Consider the following 19,765-nt stretch of genomic DNA (forward strand, 5'->3'; position numbering starts at 1 on the left):
AAAAAACTCTTGACCGATTAAATAGGTCCTAAACCAATTTAGAACTGGACCGGAGAGGCCAAACCACCTCTCCAGTATGTCCAGAAGGACATCATGGTCAACAGTGTCAAATGCAGCACTTAAATCTAAGAGGACAGAGAGCTGTTTCGCATCTGTGTTGGCTCTAAAATAATTTACTATTTTAACTAAGGCTGAAAAAAAAAACAGATTGGATTTTTTTAAAACACAGTTGGCAAATAATTTAGCTGTTTCAGATATGTAATTAAACTGTTTTGAAGGTGGTTGGGTTAGGATCAGGAAGGCAGGTAGAAGGCTTAAGTTGTCATATCACTTACCTGGTAGGCTAGGGCACATATCATCCAACTTCTCACCAGGTCTTGCTTGACTGTTACCCAGCCTAATGTCATCTCTGAAATATGCCGCAAACTCATCACATTTAGATGTGGAGGAAAGTTCACATAGGTTTGCGGGGGTAGGATTTATCAGGCCATCAACGGTCGAGAAGAGCACTCTCAAATTATTCTGATTAATAGTGATCAAGTTAGAAAATTAGCCTGTCAGGCATTTCTAATAACTTGTTATATACAGTCTTCCAAGTTGCTCTCTCAGAATATCATAATGGACCTGTAACTTTGACTTTCTCCGCTTCCGCTCATCCTTTCTGCAATTTATCTTTAATTTATTAGTTTCCTCACTCATCCAAGGGGCTCTGGATGTGGCCTTTTTCAACTTTAAGGGCAACCATTGATGCCATAGCTCCAGTATTTTGCTGTTAAAGTTATGAACAAATCACCACAAGAGGAAGGCAGAATAGGTGGTGGAGTATTGTTCATACGCTCAATAAAATCTGTAGCAACTAAGATGGTGTTTCTTAATAATGCATTCAGTATTACCCTGTGCTATGGGCAACAAGGTAGTAAAAAATCCACAGTGGTGATCAGATTAAGCAACATCTACAATAGAGGATATGTCAACAGAAAGCCCCTTGGTAATAACCAGGTCCCGAGTATGGCCGTGGTTATGGGTGGGCCCAGTAGCATGTTGGATAAAGTCCATAGAGCTCAAAAGATTCATAAATTCAATGGACTTGGAGTCCGTCTCTTTGTCAACATGAATATTAAAATCGCCCAACACAATGATTTTATCATAGTTCTCAAGGACAATAGATAATAGTTCAGATAAGTCAATGAAGAAAGTGGGGCAGTGCTTTGGTGGCCTGTACAGGGTTATGGCCAGCATTGGTGGCTGACATTTAAACAGTACAGCATGATGCTCAAAAGACCCAAAGTCGCCAAATGCAATGTCCTTACAGTTGAGCGCATTAGTGGAAATAGAGGCTGTCCACCCACCCTTTTTCTCTTTTCTGATAGAGTATGAAAAGCTGTAGTCCGGGGGATACTTCAATTAGAGCGGCAATACAGTCTGATGACAGCCATGTTTCAGTGAGAAACATGCAATCAACTTTGCGCTCAGTAATGAGGTCATTCTTGAGAAAGGTTTTACTTGAGATTGCTCTAACTTTTAAAAGCGCCATATTCAATGAGTGTGGGCCGCTCTGCCCTGTGGCATTTGCCTCAAGGTAACCAATGGAATAACAGCCAAATTATTAACGTTACAACCATGTTTTCAGACAGTCTCCAATCTATCAGAATGGTAGGAGATGACAGTTTGTATAAAGTCACTTACTCACAATAACCATAGTGCCATTTCTACAGCAGTTGATATCATGTCCTTCTGACAGGGAGAACTGGCACACTAACAGACCCTATCTGTCAGTCTCTAAAACAGTTTGCAATGTTACTGGAAATAATCCTGTAACCCGTGCGGCTAGGGTGAATCCTGTCTCTTTTAGAAGGTGCTGGTTGCTCCCACAGAGAAATCAAAGTTGTCACAAAAAGAGACATTCCTGTCGTTGCAAACTTTCTTCAGGTACTCGTTAAGGGCAAAGGGTCGGCTGAAACGTTCCATACCCATTTGGTAGCACTGGAGGGGATCAGAGATAATTATTCTCTTCCCTGTGCTAGCGAGCGTGTTTTAGTTTGTAGTTCTCCCTCAGTGCCTCAGATCGTTGTTAAAACCTACATGATTGACAATGGTTTTAATATAGTAATTGGCCAGAACCGTGGGCAGAAGGGAGTTGATGTCATTGATACGAGCTCTTGGATGACAGTGGACCTTGAGCGGTCCACAGATTATAGAAAAGCCAAAATCTTAAAACTGAGATTAAATTTGCCTGGGTTACAGCAAGATCGGTATACTTAGAAAGCAGGTTATCCTTTTCTCGCAGCCAAGCTAACAGTTGGAGGATCTCTTCCCTAAGCTGCTTGATGGTGGTGCATTTAAGGCAGACAAATCCCTGTCCATTTTCCAGTTCCACCTTATCTTCATTGTTGTGGGGAAGAAATATCACACCTTACGCATTTGTTCCCAGCCGTGGATAAAAACACTGGTGGGCTAGCACTGCTAGCATTAGTCTGCTCCATTTTCATGATGGCCAGCAGCTAACTGCTACTTAACAGGAATCCGGGACACAAACTTCGGTTCCAGCCATAAACCAGTACAGTAACTCTAGCTAACTCAATCGATCACCATGCAAGCATGAGATAAGCCTGCCAAATAGCTTGGTTAAATGAACCCAGATGGAGAATAAGTAAAATCTAGGTATTGTAACTTAGCTAGTCTGCTAACATTGGCTAACGAGTGAAACAGTGTCCGAGACAGTCCAGAAGAAGTGTCAGACTTAGCTAGCTAACTAACGTTAGCTAGCCACCGTTACAGACTCTGACATAGTTAGCTAGCCAAACGTCAACAAAAACTGTAAATGTAGTTATATTCCGTGACAACAAGCTAGCGTTGGGAGCATGCTCGTTATTCCTATCCACGGGTAGGGGATGGGTATCCATCTGCAAAAGTGAAGTTCTGTTCTGGTAGCTAGCTAGCTACCTTAGCAGTTGTGCTAGCTAACATGATACTGAACTGTGACACCAGCATATTGACATGCATATTGGTATTAAAAGACAGCAACGTATTCACCTAAAAATATGTGTTTAGGCAAATTAGTTACAGTGCCTTGCGAAAGTATTCGGCCCCCTTGAACTTTGCGACCTTTTGCCACATTTCAGGCTTCAGACATAAAGATATAAAACTGTATTTTTTTTGTGAAGAATCAACAACAAGTGGGACACAATCATGAAGTGGAACGACATTTATTGGATATTTCAAACTTTAACAAATCAAAAACTGAAAAATTGGGCGTGCAAAATTATTCAGCCCCTTTACTTTCATTGCAGCAAACTCTCTCCAGAAGTTCAGTGAGGATCTCTGAATCATCCAATGTTGAGCTAAATGACTAATGATGATAAATACAATCCACCTGTGTGTAATCAAGTCTCCGTATAAATGCACCTGCACTGTGATAGTCTCAGAGGTCCGTTAAAAGCGCAGAGAGCATCATGAAGAACAAGGAACACACCAGGCAGGTCCGAGATACTGTTGTGAAGAAGTTTAAAGCCGGATTTGGATACAAAAAGATTTCCCAAGCTTTAAACATCCCAAGGAGCACTGTGCAAGCGATAATATTGAAATGGAAGGAGTATCAGACCACTGCAAATCTACCAAGACCTGGCCGTCCCTCTAAACTTTCAGCTCATACAAGGAGAAGACTGATCAGAGATGCAGCCAAGAGGCCCATGATCACTCTGGATGAACTGCAGAGATCTACAGCTGAGGTGGGAGACTCTGTCCATAGGACAACAATCAGTCGTATATTGCACAAATCTGGCCTTTATGGAAGAGTGGCAAGAAGAAAGCCATTTCTTAAACATATCCATAAAAAGTGTTGTTTAAAGTTTGCCACAAGCCACCTGGGAGACACACCAAACATGTGGAAGAAGGTGCTCTGGTCAGATGAAACCAAAATTGAACTTTTTGGCAACAATGCAAAACGTTATGTTTGGCGTAAAAGCAACACAGCTCATCACCCTAAACACCCCATCCCCACTGTCAAACATGGTGGTGGCAGCATCATGGTTTGGGCCTGCTTTTCTTCAGCAGGGACAGGGAAGATGGTTAAAATTGATGGGAAGATGGATGGAGCCAAATACAGGACCATTCTGGAAGAAAACCTGATGTAGTCTGCAAAAGACCTGAGACTGGGACGGAGATTTGTCTTCCAACAAGACAATGATCCAAAACATAAAGCAAAATCTACAATGGAATGGTTCAAAAATAAACAAAGTATTAACTTAAGGGTGCTGAATAATTTTGCACGCCCAATTTTTCAGTTTTTGATTTGTTAAAAAAGTTTGAAATATACAATAAATGTCGTTCCACTTCATGATTGTGTCCCACTTGTTGTTGATTCTTCACAAAAAAATACAGTTTTATATCTTTATGTTTGAAGCCTGAAATGTGGCAAAAGGTCGCAAAGTTCAAGGGGGCCGAATACTTTCGCAAGGCACTGTAGCTAGCTTCTTATCACATGAATTGTGCAAAAATATGATATATAACATTAGCTAGGTAAGCGCCAGCCAGTCAGTCAGTGGTGCTGATAGAATGAAACTGGTATCAACTAAATGTGTTTCTATCTATCCCATGAAACATGACATTGCTAACTAGGCATAATTTAGCTAATAAAATGTTAAAGTTTATTAGGAAGTTTAATTAGTAAGTTAGACACTCACCGGACAACTTTGGTAGGTGTTGTAGCTAGCTTGATAGCTTGGATTGCATTTTCAAAGAGTTTGGTTGATTGGTCATCAACGGTCAGAATTACTGCTCTTGGAACTCGTGTGTTCACCAGAAACGGTTTCTGGTAAACTGTTTACCACTGGTGGCAATAAATATTGTTGTTGGTTTGCCGCAGATTCACCACTCATGACAAAACATTTTCAAACTTCTGGCACACTATTTAGTTTAGTTTAGTGCAGAAATGTTGCATTTTTGTAAGGGAACAGATAGCTTTTCATCGTTGTTTGATCAATAGGACTGTAAAGATGTTTTTATTAGGTTTTATTTCCTGCCGTGTCTATTAATTGACCAAACGCACAGCTGCTTTCCCACTCTATATTGCTATAGGATTTTCACAAATGCCTTAGCATACGTAATTCACAAACATTCTAAGAATTAGTGAAAATGACCTAAGTGCTCGCTTGTCAGATTTTAGTTTTTTTTTAAGTGTCATATTATTCCTGGGGGTGTACAGTATATGAACAGTTTGTAATAAGATTTCAGTTAATGTTGCTAAAATGCTGTCAGTTCCACTTTAAGATCGCTTTTTTAACTCACACTGTCAATCTTTTCCTCTTGTGTTGATCTTCAGTTGTACAATTTGATTACTTATATATGTTTTTCTAATTTCATCTTGTTCATCTCACCTTTATCAACCAAAAAGTCAGGAGCTGTTCTTCTGCATGACTGCCTCTGTCTCTTTCTTTCTTTCCTTCTCACCAGTATCTCTCCAGGACATTACTATGAGGAAGGCATTTAGGAGCTCCACCATCCAGGACCAGCAGCTGTTTTCCCGCCAGTCGCTGCCCATCCCCCTGCAGGAGACGTTTGACCTCTGCGAGCAGCCACCACCCCTCAACATCCTCACACCCTACAGGTCAGCATCACAGCAACCTCCCTCCAGATTGGGTAATGTTATTGTAACCTGACACATTATTAGTCAGAACCTGAACAGCCCATAAATATACCATGATGTCATTGGTAAGAACCTCTTCAAAATCATGCCCTATTGGTTAGAATCTTAGTCTGTCTGTGTGTCTGTGTGGGATAACACTACTGATGCAACCACTGCATTATTGATCACACCAAGCAAATACTACCAGGCTAATGGCGGCTTTGACCTGAGAGGGAAAACTGCCTGGTGGATCTTTATACTGTTACATGTTTGCTTACATGGCTCTCCGTGTAAGCACCATCAATAATAAACTTCTAACAAACCTAAACCTGCAGAAGAAACACAGCGGAACCTGGAAATACCATCCAACACAAAACTGAGTGAGTAATATTCCGTCTGGAGCTACTTCTGAAGCCAAAAACTAAAATACAATCATCTCAAAGTAATTTTGTTATATAAAGCTAAGTAAATACGTATACTAAGCTACCAAGATGCTAGGACAGACCTGACAGAACCTTCAATTAGCACTGAAGTGTGAAGTCAGATGTGTGAAAACTCTTGAGCCAAACAATGGCAGGAGAGTTCCTGATGCAGTTCCAGCAAGACTTTTAAAATCAAATCAAATTTTATTTGTCACATACACATGGTTAGCAGATGTTAATGCGAGTGTAGCGAAATGCTTGTGCTTCTAGTTCCGACAATGCAGTAATAACAAGTAATCTAACTAACAATTCCAAAACTACTGTCTTGTACACAGTGTAAGGGGATAAAGAATATGTACATAAGGATATATGAATGAGTGATGGTACAGAGCAGCATAGGCAAGATACAGTAGATGGTATCGAGTACAGTATATACATATGAGATGAGTATGTAAACAAAGTGGCATAGTTAAAGTGGCTAGTGATACATGTATTACATAAGAATTCAGTCGATGATATAGAGTTCAGTATATACGTATGCATATGAGAGGAATAATGTAGGGTAAGTAACATTATATAAGGTAGCATTGTTTAAAGTGGCTAGTGATATATTTACATCATTTCCCATCAATTCCCATTATTAAAGTGGCTGGAGTTGAGTCAGTGTCAGTGTGTTGGCAGCAGCCACTCAATGTTAGTGGTGGCTGTTTAACAGTCTGATGGCCTTGAGATAGAAGCTGTTTTTCAGTCTCTCGGTCCCAGCTTTGATGCACCTGTACTGACCTCGCCTTCTGGATGATAGCGGGGTGAACAGGCAGTGGCTCGGGTGGTTGATGTCCTTGATGATCTTTATGGCCTTCCTGTGACATCGGGTGGTGTAGGTGTCCTGGAGGGCAGGTAGTTTGCCCCCGGTGATGCGTTGTGCAGACCTCACTACCCTCTGGAGAGCCTTACGGTTGAGGGCGGAGCAGTTGCCGTACCAGGCGGTGATACAGCCCGACAGGATGCTCTCGATTGTGCATCTGTAGAAGTTTGTGAGTGCTTTTGGTGACAAGACAAATTTCTTCAGCCTCCTGAGGTTGAAGAGGCGCTGCTGCGCCTTCTTCACAATGCTGTCTGTGTGAGTGGACCAATTCAGTTTGTCTGTGATGTGTATGCCGAGGAACTTAAAACTTGCTACCCTCTCCACTACTGTTCCATCGATGTGGATAGGGGGGTGTTCCCTCTGCTGTTTCCTGAAGTCCACAATCATCTCCTTAGTTTTGTTGACGTTGAGTGTGAGGTTATTTTCCTGACACCACACTCCGAGGGCCCTCACCTCCTCCCTGTAAGCCGTCTCGTCGTTGTTGGTAATCAAGCCTACCACTGTTGTGTTGTCCGCAAACTTGATGATTGAGTTGGAGGCGTGCGTGGCCACGCAGTCGTGGGTGAACAGGGAGTACAGGAGAGGGCTCAGAACGCACCCTTGTGGGGCCCCAGTGTTAAGGATCAGCGGGGAGGAGATGTTGTTGCCTACCCTCACCACCTGGGGGCGGCCCGTCAGGAAGTCCAGTACCCAGTTGCACAGGGCGGGGTCGAGACCCAGGGTCTCGAGCTTGATGACGAGCTTGGAGGGTACTATGGTGTTGAATGCCGAGCTGTAGTCGATGAACAGCATTCTCACATAGGTATTCCTCTTGTCCAGATGGGTTAGGGCAGTGTGCAGTGTGGTTGAGATTGCATCGTCTGTAGACCTATTTGGGCGGTAAGCAAATTGGAGTGGGTCTAGGGTGTCAGGTAGGGTGGAGGTGATATGGTCCTTGACTAGTCTCTCAAAGCACTTCATGATGACGGAAGTGAGTGCTACGGGGCGGTAGTCGTTTAGCTCAGTTACCTTAGCTTTCTTGGGAACAGGAACAATGGTGGCCCTCTTGAAGCATGTGGGAACCGCAGACTGGTATAGGGATTGATTGAATATGTCCGTAAACACACCGGCCAGCTGGTCTGCGCATGCTCTGAGGGCGCGGCTGGGGATGCCGTCTGGGCCTGCAGCCTTGCGAGGGTTAACACGTTTAAATGTCTTCGTTGCAGGCCGTGTCAGTGGCACTGTATTGTCCTCAAAGCGGGCAAAAAAAGTTATTTAGTCTGCCTGGGAGCAGGACATCCTGGTCTGTGACTGGGCTGGATTTCTTCCTGTAGTCCGTGATTGACTGTAGACCCTGCCACATGCCTCTTGTGTCTGTGCCGTTGAATTGAGATTCTACTTTGTCTCTGTACTGACGCTTAGCTTGTTTGATAGCCTTGCGGAGGGAATAGCTGCACTGTTTGTATTCGGTCATGTTACCAGACACCTTGCCCTGATTAAAAGCAGTGGTTCGCGCTTTCAGTTTCACGCGAATGCTGCCATCAATCCACGGTTTCTGGTTAGGGAATGTTTTAATCGTTGCTATGGGAACGACATCTTCAACGCACGTTCTAATGAACTCGCACACCGAATCAGCGTATTCGTCAATGTTGTTGTCTGACGCAATACGAAACATGTCCCAGTCCACGTGATGGAAGCAGTCTTGGAGTGTGGAGTCAGCTTGGTCGGACCAGCGTTGGACAGACCTCAGCGTGGGAGCCTCTTGTTTTAGTTTCTGTCTGTAGGCAGGGATCAACAAAATGGAGTCGTGGTCAGCTTTTCCGAAAGGGGGGCGGGGCAGGGCCTTATATGCGTCGCGGAAGTTAAAGTAACAATGATCCAAGGTCTTTCCACCCCTGGTTGCGCAATCGATATGCTGATAAAATTTAGGGAGTCTTGTTTTCAGATTAGCTTTGTTAAAATCCCCAGCTACAATGAATGCAGCCTCCGGATAAATGGTTTCCAGTTTGCAAAGAGTCAAATAAAGTTCATTCAGAGCCATGTCTGCTTGGGGGGGGATATATACGGCTGTGATTATAATCGAAGAGAATTCTCTTGGTAGATAATGCGGTCTACATTTGATTGTGAGGAATTTATGGGATCAAAGAGAGAGCACTGCAGGAAAAGCTCTCTCTCTCTCTGTGATGACTTCCCCATCCTAGGTGAGTCTGATCACACCTCTTCAAACTGTCCTGCAGATGAGGATACCCCCCAGCACTGAACATACCCAGGTCCCACAACTGCACTGCTCATCCATCTCCCTGCAGAGCTAGTCCACACAATCCAGACAGAACAAGCCCACCAAACAGACCAGCACAACAATAACCCCCCCACCCCAACAAGACCCGGAGGGCAGAAGGTGGAGATGAATGGCTGTCTGAGAGAGCTGGCTGCTTTATGGACTGAGGTGAGAGAACTTAGAGGGACACATGGCACTGAAGGACAAGGTCAAAAAGCTGAGGTGTGACAGAGAGCAGGACCTTTCCCCCAGACAAGTCAGGAGAATAGCCCACCTCAGACCCGGACCACAACCTCAACACCACAATGTGACAGACAACACAGGACTCACCAACCCAACAGACCCCATCCCCTCCTAACAGCCCTCCTGTCAGGTCCCACGATAGCCCTACAGACAACCCCCCCACATCTACTGAAGACACACAAAAGCCAGAGATTGTGCTCCTCATGGACTCAAATGGCAAATACATTCAAGAGGATTAACTTTTTCCAAACACAAAGTGGCTAAACTCTGGTTCCTAAACAATAGGCATGCCCTGGTGCTGTTGTCAAAGGACAGACTAGGGTCTCCCAGCCACATTATAGTTCACATGGGCACAAATGACTGAGGGCCCAGCAGGAAAGGGTGGCAACAGCACTCAAGGGAGTGATTGAAAAAGCTTCTTCCACTTTCCCCCACACACAAGTGGTTATCTCCACCCTGCTACCACAAAACTATGTTCACTCTGCCACCTTACAGTGGGTAAATGCAAACATTTCACGAGACTGTGCCTCAAAACCTAATGTATACCTGGACCACCAGTCCACCCTGGACTTGAACAACCTTTACGACCAAGTCCATCTCTACAAGGCAGCAATCCCAACTTTTGCCAGGACACCTCACACAGGAGCAACAGAGCAACGGACACCCCGCCCAAACCAGCTGGAGACCCTCCCAGATATGCAAGACCCCGTCTCGAAGGACCTGCACCGAGAGAACCCACGCCAAGAGAACCTACACCCAGACCACAGCACCACCAGCCACACCCCAACCAGCTAAGACCACCCCAAGCAAACCCTGGCCACATCTATATACCACCCCCCATATCAGACCAATGCCCCTTCTGCCCACCAAAGCTTTTGACTAAATTTGGCATGAGGGTCTGCTATACAAATTGATTGAAAGTGGTGTTGAGGGAAAAACATACAAAATTATAAAATCCATGTACACGGTTAAAATTGGCAAAAAACACACACATTTCTTTCCACAGGGCCAGGGGGTGAGACAAGGATGCAGCTTAAGCCACACCCTCTTCAACATATATATCAACGAATTGGCGAGGGCACTAGAACAGTCTGCAGCACCGGACCTCACCCTACTAGAATCTGAAGTCAAATATCTATTGGCTGATGATCTGGTGCTTCTGTCCCCAACCAAGGAGGGTCTACAGCAACACCTAGATCTTATGCACAGATTCTGTCAGACCTGGGCCCTGACAGTAAATCTCAGTAAGACAAAAAAAATGGTGTTCCAAAAAATTTACATTTGCCAGAACCATGAATGCAAATTCCATCTAGACACCGTTGCCCTAGAGCAAACAAAAAACTATACATACCTTGGCCTAAACATCAGCGCCACAGGTAACTTCCACAAAGCTGCAAAAGATCTGAGAGACAAGGCAAGAAGGGCCTTCTATGCCATCATAAGGAACATTAAATTTGACATACCAATTAGGATCTGGCTAAAAATAGAACCCATTGCCCTTTATGCTTGTGAGGTCTGGGGTCCACTCACCAAACAAGAATTCACAAAATGGGACAAACACCAAATTGAGACTCTGCATGCAGAATTTGTTTACAGCGCAAAACACAAAATAATGCATACAGAGCAGAGCAGAATTTTTCTGATACCCGCTAATTATCAAAATCCAGAAAAGAGCCATTATATTCTACAACCACCTAAAAGGAAACACATAGGGGATGCATCAGGAAATATCCTATGCAGTTTAGTTTTGGAATAGTGTAATCTGTGAATACCTTGGGATTCCTGGCAACAGGGCGCATGAATGATATTGGTCTAAGATCAAAGTGGACTTTAATTTGCGTCCAGATTTGGTCTGTGCTATGTATAATAGGATTGTTACGATAAAGTGACATCTCCAGATTGATAGGCGACAAAATCACAGCGACAATAGTGAAGGATCTTGTATTTACAGAGGTGTTTTTTTTTACCTATCCTGTGTGTTTTATAATCCCAGATGAAAGGATTGATAATTGAGTCCAGTTGTTTATGAAAGGATTTCGGTATGAATACTGGGATGTTCTGGTATAGGTAGAGCAGTTGTGGGAGGAAGACCATTTAAATTGCATTAATTCAACCGAGCAGAGAAATTGGGAGAGTTCTCCAAAATTGTGTGTTTGCCTTGAGTTTTTGCATCAGAGATGGGAAATTCTCTTTAAATAGTGAGGAGTATTGTTTGGTAACTACAATTCCTAGGTAGGTACATTTTTCTGAAGATAATTTAACTGGAAGATGTTCTAGCCAAGAGGTGTTTTGCAACCGTATGGGCATTAATTCACTCTTGTTCCAATTTATTCTGCATCCTGAGAAGGTACCAAACAAATTAACCACATCAAGAATAGCTGGAATACTAGCTTGAGGTTCTGTTACATAGAGGAGAATGTCATCTCCGTATAGGGAAATCTTATTTACAGTATCTTTAGTATTATAGCCATGTATTGCTGCATGAGATCTGATCGCCTGAGTGAGAGGTTCAATAATTAGGGTGAAGAGCATAGGTGACAGCGCACAATCCTGCCTTGTCCCTCTATAAAGGTTAAATTGGGGCGACAATGATTGGTTAGTGAATATTCTTGCACAGGGGTTCCTATATAAAAGCTGGATCCAATTCATGAACCCATCTCCAATATTACATTTCTGTAGGACCTTGAATAGATAGGACCACTCAACATGGTCAAAGGCCTTTTCGGCATCAAGAAGTATAACGGCAAAGTCCACGTTAGGTAACCTCTGAGAATACATAATGTTGAAGAGGCGACTGAGATTGAAGATTGAGTTTCTGTTAGGGATAAAGCCGGTCTGGTCCGAATGGATCAATTTGCCAATTAAAGTGCTAAGCCTGTTAGCCAGAATTTTTGCTAAAATCTTTTGGTCTGTATTAAGGAGAGATATTGATCTGTATGACCCTACCTCTTCCGGATCTTTACCCTTCTTATGTATAACTGTAATGAACGCCTCATCCAAAGTAGGTGGGAGAGCTCCCACATCATTGGCCTGAACCAAGATTTTGTGCAGGTAGGGAGAGAGCATGTTGCTGAATGTTTTATAGAATTCACCAGGGTATCCATATGGGCCCAGTGTCTTGCCACTCTTTAGATGTTTAATTGTTTCTCGAATTTCTTCAAGAGATATTTCCTTATTCAGGAAGATTACAGTCCTCCAAAAAGTTTTGCATAATTAAGGGGTTACGATCCGCTTTAGATGTACATAGAGTCTCATAAAACTGACAGAATCTGTCATTGATGTCTTTGGGGGAAGAGAGTAATTTCCCAGATGCAGATTTAACTTTGTGAACCATTTGGTCACTCACACTTTTTCGAAGTTGTCTGGCGAGTAATTTGTGTGGTTTGTCACCAAACTCAAAATATTTTTGCTTAGCATAGAGAGAAGATTTAGCAATTTTAGCTGAGAGAATCTGATTATATTCAAATTTTAAAGAGTTCATTTTTTTATGTTTCTCCATAGATGGATGGCTAGCATTCTCCCTATCCAGTAAGTGAATTTGTCCCTCCAATTCTACCAATTTTCCTCTGTTTTGCCTAGTCCTGGCAGCCTGAAAGGAGATGATACAGCCTCTAAAATAAGCCTTCAGCCACAATAATGCTGGGGAAGTCTCTGTGTTGTCGTTGGTATCAAAGAAAAATTAAATTTGGTTACTAGTCCAACGCTCTAACCACTAGGCTACAGTGCCGTATAGGGGAGTAATTTCACATCAACCAAAAAGTAGTCAATTCGAGTATAAACATTGTGAACATGAGAGTAAAAGGAGTATTCCCTACCCGTAGGGTTAGAGATCCTCCATATATCAAATAAATTTGCATTTTTTATGTAGGTATTCAAGAATTCGCTTGAATAGGAGGTAGGGGTTCACCGGGTAGAGGATCTATCCAAATATTGGTCTAGCACACAGTTAAGGTCCCCTCCAATCTAGAATCAGGGCAAGGACTCTTTTGGAAAAAAGAGGAGTTATCAATGTTTGGCCCATAGATATGTAGTAGAGTTACGGAAATCTCCTATTACGATCACATAACGACCCTCTTTATCCACAATAGTGGTTTTATGTAGAAAGGGAATTCCTTTCCGTACCAGAATCGCTGTGACTCTCGTTTTGGCCGAGAAGTTAGAGTGATACACTTGCCCCACCCACCTACATTTAAGTCTGATATGAGAATTGTTATTCAGATGGGATTCTTGCAAAAATATATTATCAGATGAGAGTGCTTTCAAGTGGGCTAGGACCTTGCCTCTCTTAATTGGTTTGTTTAAACTCTTGACACTCTTGACATTCCTGGAAGTGAATTTAAGCCCCACCCTCCTCTCGTTTGTAGTTCCTATGGTGGCCTGCATAACATGTAACTCAATAAAAAGGTAAGAAAGCGCACCAAGCCATCACGATCAGCATATGTAGCACCTACACCCGAGCAGTATCCAACCCACCCCTCCCCCCTGCAAGCACCTTTACTTCCCACCCTGTTCCCCTAACACTTACCCCCCCATAAACCCACCTTCAACAGGCATACACAAATAGGAGAGAAAAAAAGATGAAAAATCTAAACAATAAACACATTGTCTGGCCGATGCCAAAAATGCACGACGCGACCTCGAACAAAAGGTAAAACAAAAATAAAATCCCAAATATACTTTCACCTCTCACTATCCTAGAACTTCTACTAACATATGAACTGATGAGGCTCCCGCGAATAAAGTGTTCAATTAGCATCATATAAACCAAAACAGAATAAGTTGCAACTTAAACATATTGCGCACTGAAGCGTCATCTTGGGTCAATCCCTGAGATAAGCAAGATATAGCATCACAAGACTATATTGCTAAGCAATGCCGGTCTAAACATAAACCATCAGCAAGCGACATAGACAGCAGTACATTTACATATACATATATATATATATATACACATAAACACATACATATACATATATATATATGTATATATATATATATATATATATATATATAAATACACACAAACATATATACACACACACACACACACACGTATATACATACATACACATACATATATACATACACATACACATATACGAAGGATGCCTGAGACACCGAGGTATCTCTCCCCCTTATAATTTGGGATCAAATATGCTCTGAAAGCAAACATGTTGACATGAGTACCCTGATATCGGGGAATTTGTGCCATTCTGAAGAAATTGTTAGATACATACATACATACATACATACATACATACATACATACATACATACATACATACATACATACACACACACATATGTACATATATATACATACACACACATACAAATATATATATATATATATATTTGTATATATATATATATATATATATATATATATATATATATAGACATATACAAATACGTACATATACATACACACACACATACACAAACACACATACACATACACATACCTACACTTAAAATATACACAAACAAAATAATAATAAAATGCTAAGAGAACATTTTTAATAATAATAATAATAATAAAGTACAAATAATAATTATATATATATGCACACCTACACATAGACACAAGCACCACAGAAGGCTGGTGGGAATCTAATCGGGAGAGCGGCCCACGGCTATGACAGAAGCAGAACGGCACAAAACACCAACTTGCTATCCAGGTGTCTGCGTCTGCGTCTGCCCAACCATCACCCCCAGTCCCCTGCAAGCAATAAATAAATGGTATGGTAATAAGAATAATGTACGAATTGAAAAAGAAAGAAAGAAACAAAACAAAAATGGGGGAATATAAGTATATCCATCCGAAAGTGTTAATGATCAAACCTGGAAGGCCACCCAAACAGACATCTCTGAACTCCAACGACAGATCAGTCGTCTAGTCGGAATGAAAGTGAAATTAACGTTAAATAAAGAGCTCTGACCGCCCTCCATTGGTCGGCTCAGCGTCTTACATGTTCGGTAGCCCTTGCTGAGACAGTTTAATAAGGTTTCACCCGTTCTGGTATAGTATGGATTCGAGTCCATGAGCAGACCCTAACACACAATGACAAGGTGCTCTAACCCATATGGGGGATTGGTGTATATTCTCGGATAAACTTCTCTGCGTCCAAAACCGAGGAGAGACAAATCTTCTCACCGGAAGGAGGGGTAATTCTGAGTCTTGCAGGGAAGAGCAAGGCTGGGCGAAGATAGAGTTTGGTCATGACATCTCTGTAGCCGGCGTGATGTTTTGCCACGTCGGGCGCATAATCCTCATAGACACGGAAGGGGTGTCCTTTATGTAACAGGTTACCCCTCATCCGAGCCTCGCGCAGGATAAGATCCTTGGTCTTGAAACTGTGACAACAGATGATTACTGGGCGAGGACGTTGGCCCGGACCAGGCACTGGGACAAGGGCGCGATGTGCACGGTCCAGCTGGGGATCCGAAGCCAAAACATCCGATCCCATTGCATCTCTCAATAGCTTGGCAAAGAAGTTGGTGGGGCGAGAGCCAGCCTCCACCCCCTCTGCCAGACCAACAACGCAAAGGTTATGACGTCTGGATCGGCCCTCGAGGTCGACCACTTTCACAGAAAGCATCTGCACACTATCCTGCAAGGACGTGCATAGCTTCTCTAACTCGTCGATCCTACAAGCGTTGAATTCAGAAGCTTTCTCAAGGTCCACAATACTCTGGCCCTGCGAAGCAACCGTTCAAATGGTGCTCTCGATTTTGGTGTCCAGTTCAGCAATAGTAGCCTTATGATTCTAGTAGCCTTAGAATCCTAAGTTCTGTAAGTGTCACATTGTTACCTGTGCCTTCCGCCATGTCTGTCTCGTTGTTTGGTGGGGAGTAGGCCTCCGATGTGGATTTATTGTCCTTTGGTTGCTTATTTCTTTGCATTTTCACATAGAAAGTTACAATATTGTATTAGAAAGACGTTTGTTTGTAAAAAGTTCCATAAAGTAGGTTAAGTTAGATTGTTCCGCCCCCGAGCGGCTCTTCCTCCTGCCAAATGTATGACCATATTAGAGATACTTATTTCCCTCAGATTACACGGAACCACAAAGAATTCGAAAAAACGAATCCAATTTTGATAAACTCACATATCTACTGGGTGAAATATCACAGTGTGCAATCACAGCAGCAAGATTTGTGACCTGTTGTCACAAGAAAAGGGCAACCAGTAAAGAACAAACACTATTGTAAATACAATCTCTATTTAGGTTTATTTATTTTCCCTTTTGTACTTTAACTATTTATTAATCATTACAACACTGTATATAGACATAATATGACATTTGAACTGTCTTTATTATTTTGCAACTTTTGTGAGTGCAATGTTTACTGTTAATTATGTATTGTTTATTTCACTTTTGTTAATTATCTATTTGACTTGCTTTGAGTGTAAACATATGTTTCCCATGCCATTAAAGCCCATTAAATTGAATTAAATTCAGAGAGCCAGCTGGAGATAAATAATCCATAATGAAACCACAGCAAATGGTCCGGGGCCTTTTATTTGTCTGGGTTCTCAGTTTAATAGTGTGGGTTTAATAGCTGTACGGCTCAGTGTCTGTCTTCTCTAGGATAGATGTCGGCTGTTGAACTAGTCTATGCTGAGAAGCAGCTGTAGATATCGCTATTTTTATTTTTTATTTAACTAGGCAAGTCAGTTAAAAACAAATTCTTATTTACAATGATGGCCTACCGGGGAACAGTGGGTTAATTGCCTTGTTCAGGGGCAGAATGACAGATTTTTACCTTGTCAGCTCAGGATTTGATCCAGCAACCTTTTGGTTACTGGCCCAATGCTCTAAATACTAGACTACCTGTCGCTATGGGACTGCATACAGACAGACACCTCTACTCAGCATGCTCTCTGACCCCTCTGTGTCTCAGTACTTCTGACTCTGACAACTTCTGAAGGACTTCTGGACCACTTTTTGAGTTTCTGTCCTCTCTTTCCTTCCATGCCCCCTCTTTCTTATTTTATTTTTCTTTCGCTCCTGAACTTCTCACCAGGGGGCTGTCTGCTTCACCTCAGGCTGTTATTCTTCAGATCCAGCTGCTGCTGCCCTGTCAAACACACACACAATATAAACACGCATAGTACTCAGTCGGAACAGCATTTCTCTCTCTCTCACACACACACACACACACACACACACACACACACACACACACACACACACACACACACACACACATACACACACACACACACACACACACACACACACACACACACACACATACACACACACACACACAAGATACACATAATATACTTACACACTCAAACACACACACCCTACCACTCTGTCACACTCCTGACATCCTTCCCCATGTTGTTGCATATCATTAAACGTCCTCATCTCCTTTTGATGTTCTTTCTTTTCATGTTTCCTCTTCCTCTTGTTACCCCTCTCACAATCATTCCCTTTCGTCATCGAACACTCCATGGTAGCTAGGAAGAATAGGTGCATTATGGGTTATGTAACCCTCTAAACTATGTAGGTGGCTCAGGGGGTTAATGGAGAAACAAGTATGATGTTATGGTAGAATATATGGCAATTAGTTCAGCACCTTTTGGTGGTGTGACCGACTAGAATGTGTAAGAGAAGGAGAGAGAGTCAATGTGGCTATTTGTGCTTCTTGGGCACATCGAATTCCCATGTTGATATGATATGATATGATGGACAAATGTGTGCATGAGGGTGGCAGGGTATATGTGTGTGTTTTTTTGAAGTGATAATTTCCTCCTTCTAGTTGGATTATTCCTGGCTAAGGGTGAAGATAGGGTGAAATAAAAAGACAAATGAAAAGATAAAAAGAGAGAGATCAAATTTGACCCTCATCAGCCATCTCTGGTTTGCAACGCTCTGAGTAGCAGATCTAGGATCAGCAAGACTGACCTCAAATCAGTGTCTAGGGTTAACTCTGGTTTCCTGCTGCTCCTACAGGGATGATGGTAAGGAGGGGCTGAAGTTCTACACAAACCCCTCCTACTTCTTTGACCTGTGGAGAGAGAAGATGCTGCAGGACACGGAGGACAAAAGGAAAGAGAAGAGGAAACAGAAGGTAAGGAAGGGCCAGTGGGCCGGGCCATCACCAGCATCCTGTCTTCTTATTCTAGGATTCCGCGTGGTGTTGTTTGCACATTGATCCTTAGCTGAGGTGCTGTGTCACTAAGTAGCTTTTGGACCCTAACTAATGTCAGATCAGCTCTCCCTATTACAGGTTTAATCTCAGCCATTATGAGCCCAATATTGGAACTGTTCTCGGATCAGAATTGCCTCTATTATTAGGGAGGGAAGGATACACAGTGGTTCTCTGTTGTCTAGTTTTTTACTCTAATTAATGTTTGCATCTGCCCTCTCTCTGCCCCCACACCTCGTGGGGGAGCCTATGTTTGTCCTGAGAGAGACACACACTCAAACTGTATACACACACATATGCATACACCCACATACCGTACACACAATTGCTCTCGTGGGGTCCCTCATAGACACACACACCCATACTGTACACACAAATGCTCCCATTAGCGAGAACATTGTGTATACTCAGTGAGATTTACACACACACACACACACACACACACACACACTGAAGGGGGTCTCCCGCCCATAGCCCCAGGGGCTCCCTACGACGCTACTCAGCACCAGCTTATGTCTACATGCTTGAGTGGCGGGCCATAGCCCTCTCTTCACCATAACCATCCAATTGGAGCCCAACATGGTTAGATTTTCAAGCACAACCAACCAATGAGGGAACCCTGCCAGAGAGGTTTGGGGATATAAAAGTTGAGGTTTGGGTTTTTGTGGTGGTGATGAAGGGTTCAGTCACAAGACTCACAGTCAGAGAACAGGGGACAGTAACAGTCACACCACTATGTATTTAGAGAAAGACTGGAAATACAGAAATTGTATAAAAAAATAGCTCACAGAACAATATATAGATAGATACAGTATTTAATAGGCCTTATTTGGTGTAAACAGAGTATTTGAGTTGGGATGGTGGGGAGTTGAGGCCAGATACCAGTCTCAGAAAAGGCCAGTGGAGTTATGAAGCACTATTTTCGCTGCACCACAATACACTGGCAGCAATTACAGTATAGAGTACAGACCACGTACAAAGTGCTAGGATGGCAGCCCACTGAGCCCAGGGAGGGAGGATAACTGGACTTTACACACACACACACACTTTGGGTTCAGACACATCATGACATACAGCCATACAACTACAGGATAGTGAGATAAGTGAAGACTAGGATTCTGGTATAAACATATTAGAGCTTCCTTAAGGAGAGAGAGATAGAGAAAGTGAGAGAGAGAGAAAAAGAGTGA

At 42.7% G+C, this 19,765-nt stretch overlaps 1 protein-coding gene across 5 annotated transcripts in view; it reads left to right on the forward strand.

Annotated features, from left to right (window-relative positions):
- The window catches only part of LOC110530920 (wiskott-Aldrich syndrome protein family member 1), a 157,645-nt gene that overhangs the window by 119,055 nt on the left and 18,825 nt on the right, over positions 1–19,765 (forward strand). For all 5 annotated transcript variants that reach the window (XM_036985467.1, XM_036985465.1, XM_036985468.1 and 2 more), the window contains 2 exons: positions 5,452–5,605; positions 18,380–18,497. In XM_036985467.1, coding sequence (XP_036841362.1) covers positions 5,452–5,605; positions 18,380–18,497 — 272 coding nt within the window. The remainder of the gene's footprint in view (positions 1–5,451; positions 5,606–18,379; positions 18,498–19,765) is intronic.

The sequence above is a fragment of the Oncorhynchus mykiss genome, chromosome 8, assembly GCF_013265735.2.
Source record: "Oncorhynchus mykiss isolate Arlee chromosome 8, USDA_OmykA_1.1, whole genome shotgun sequence".
NCBI lineage: Eukaryota > Metazoa > Chordata > Actinopteri > Salmoniformes > Salmonidae > Oncorhynchus > Oncorhynchus mykiss.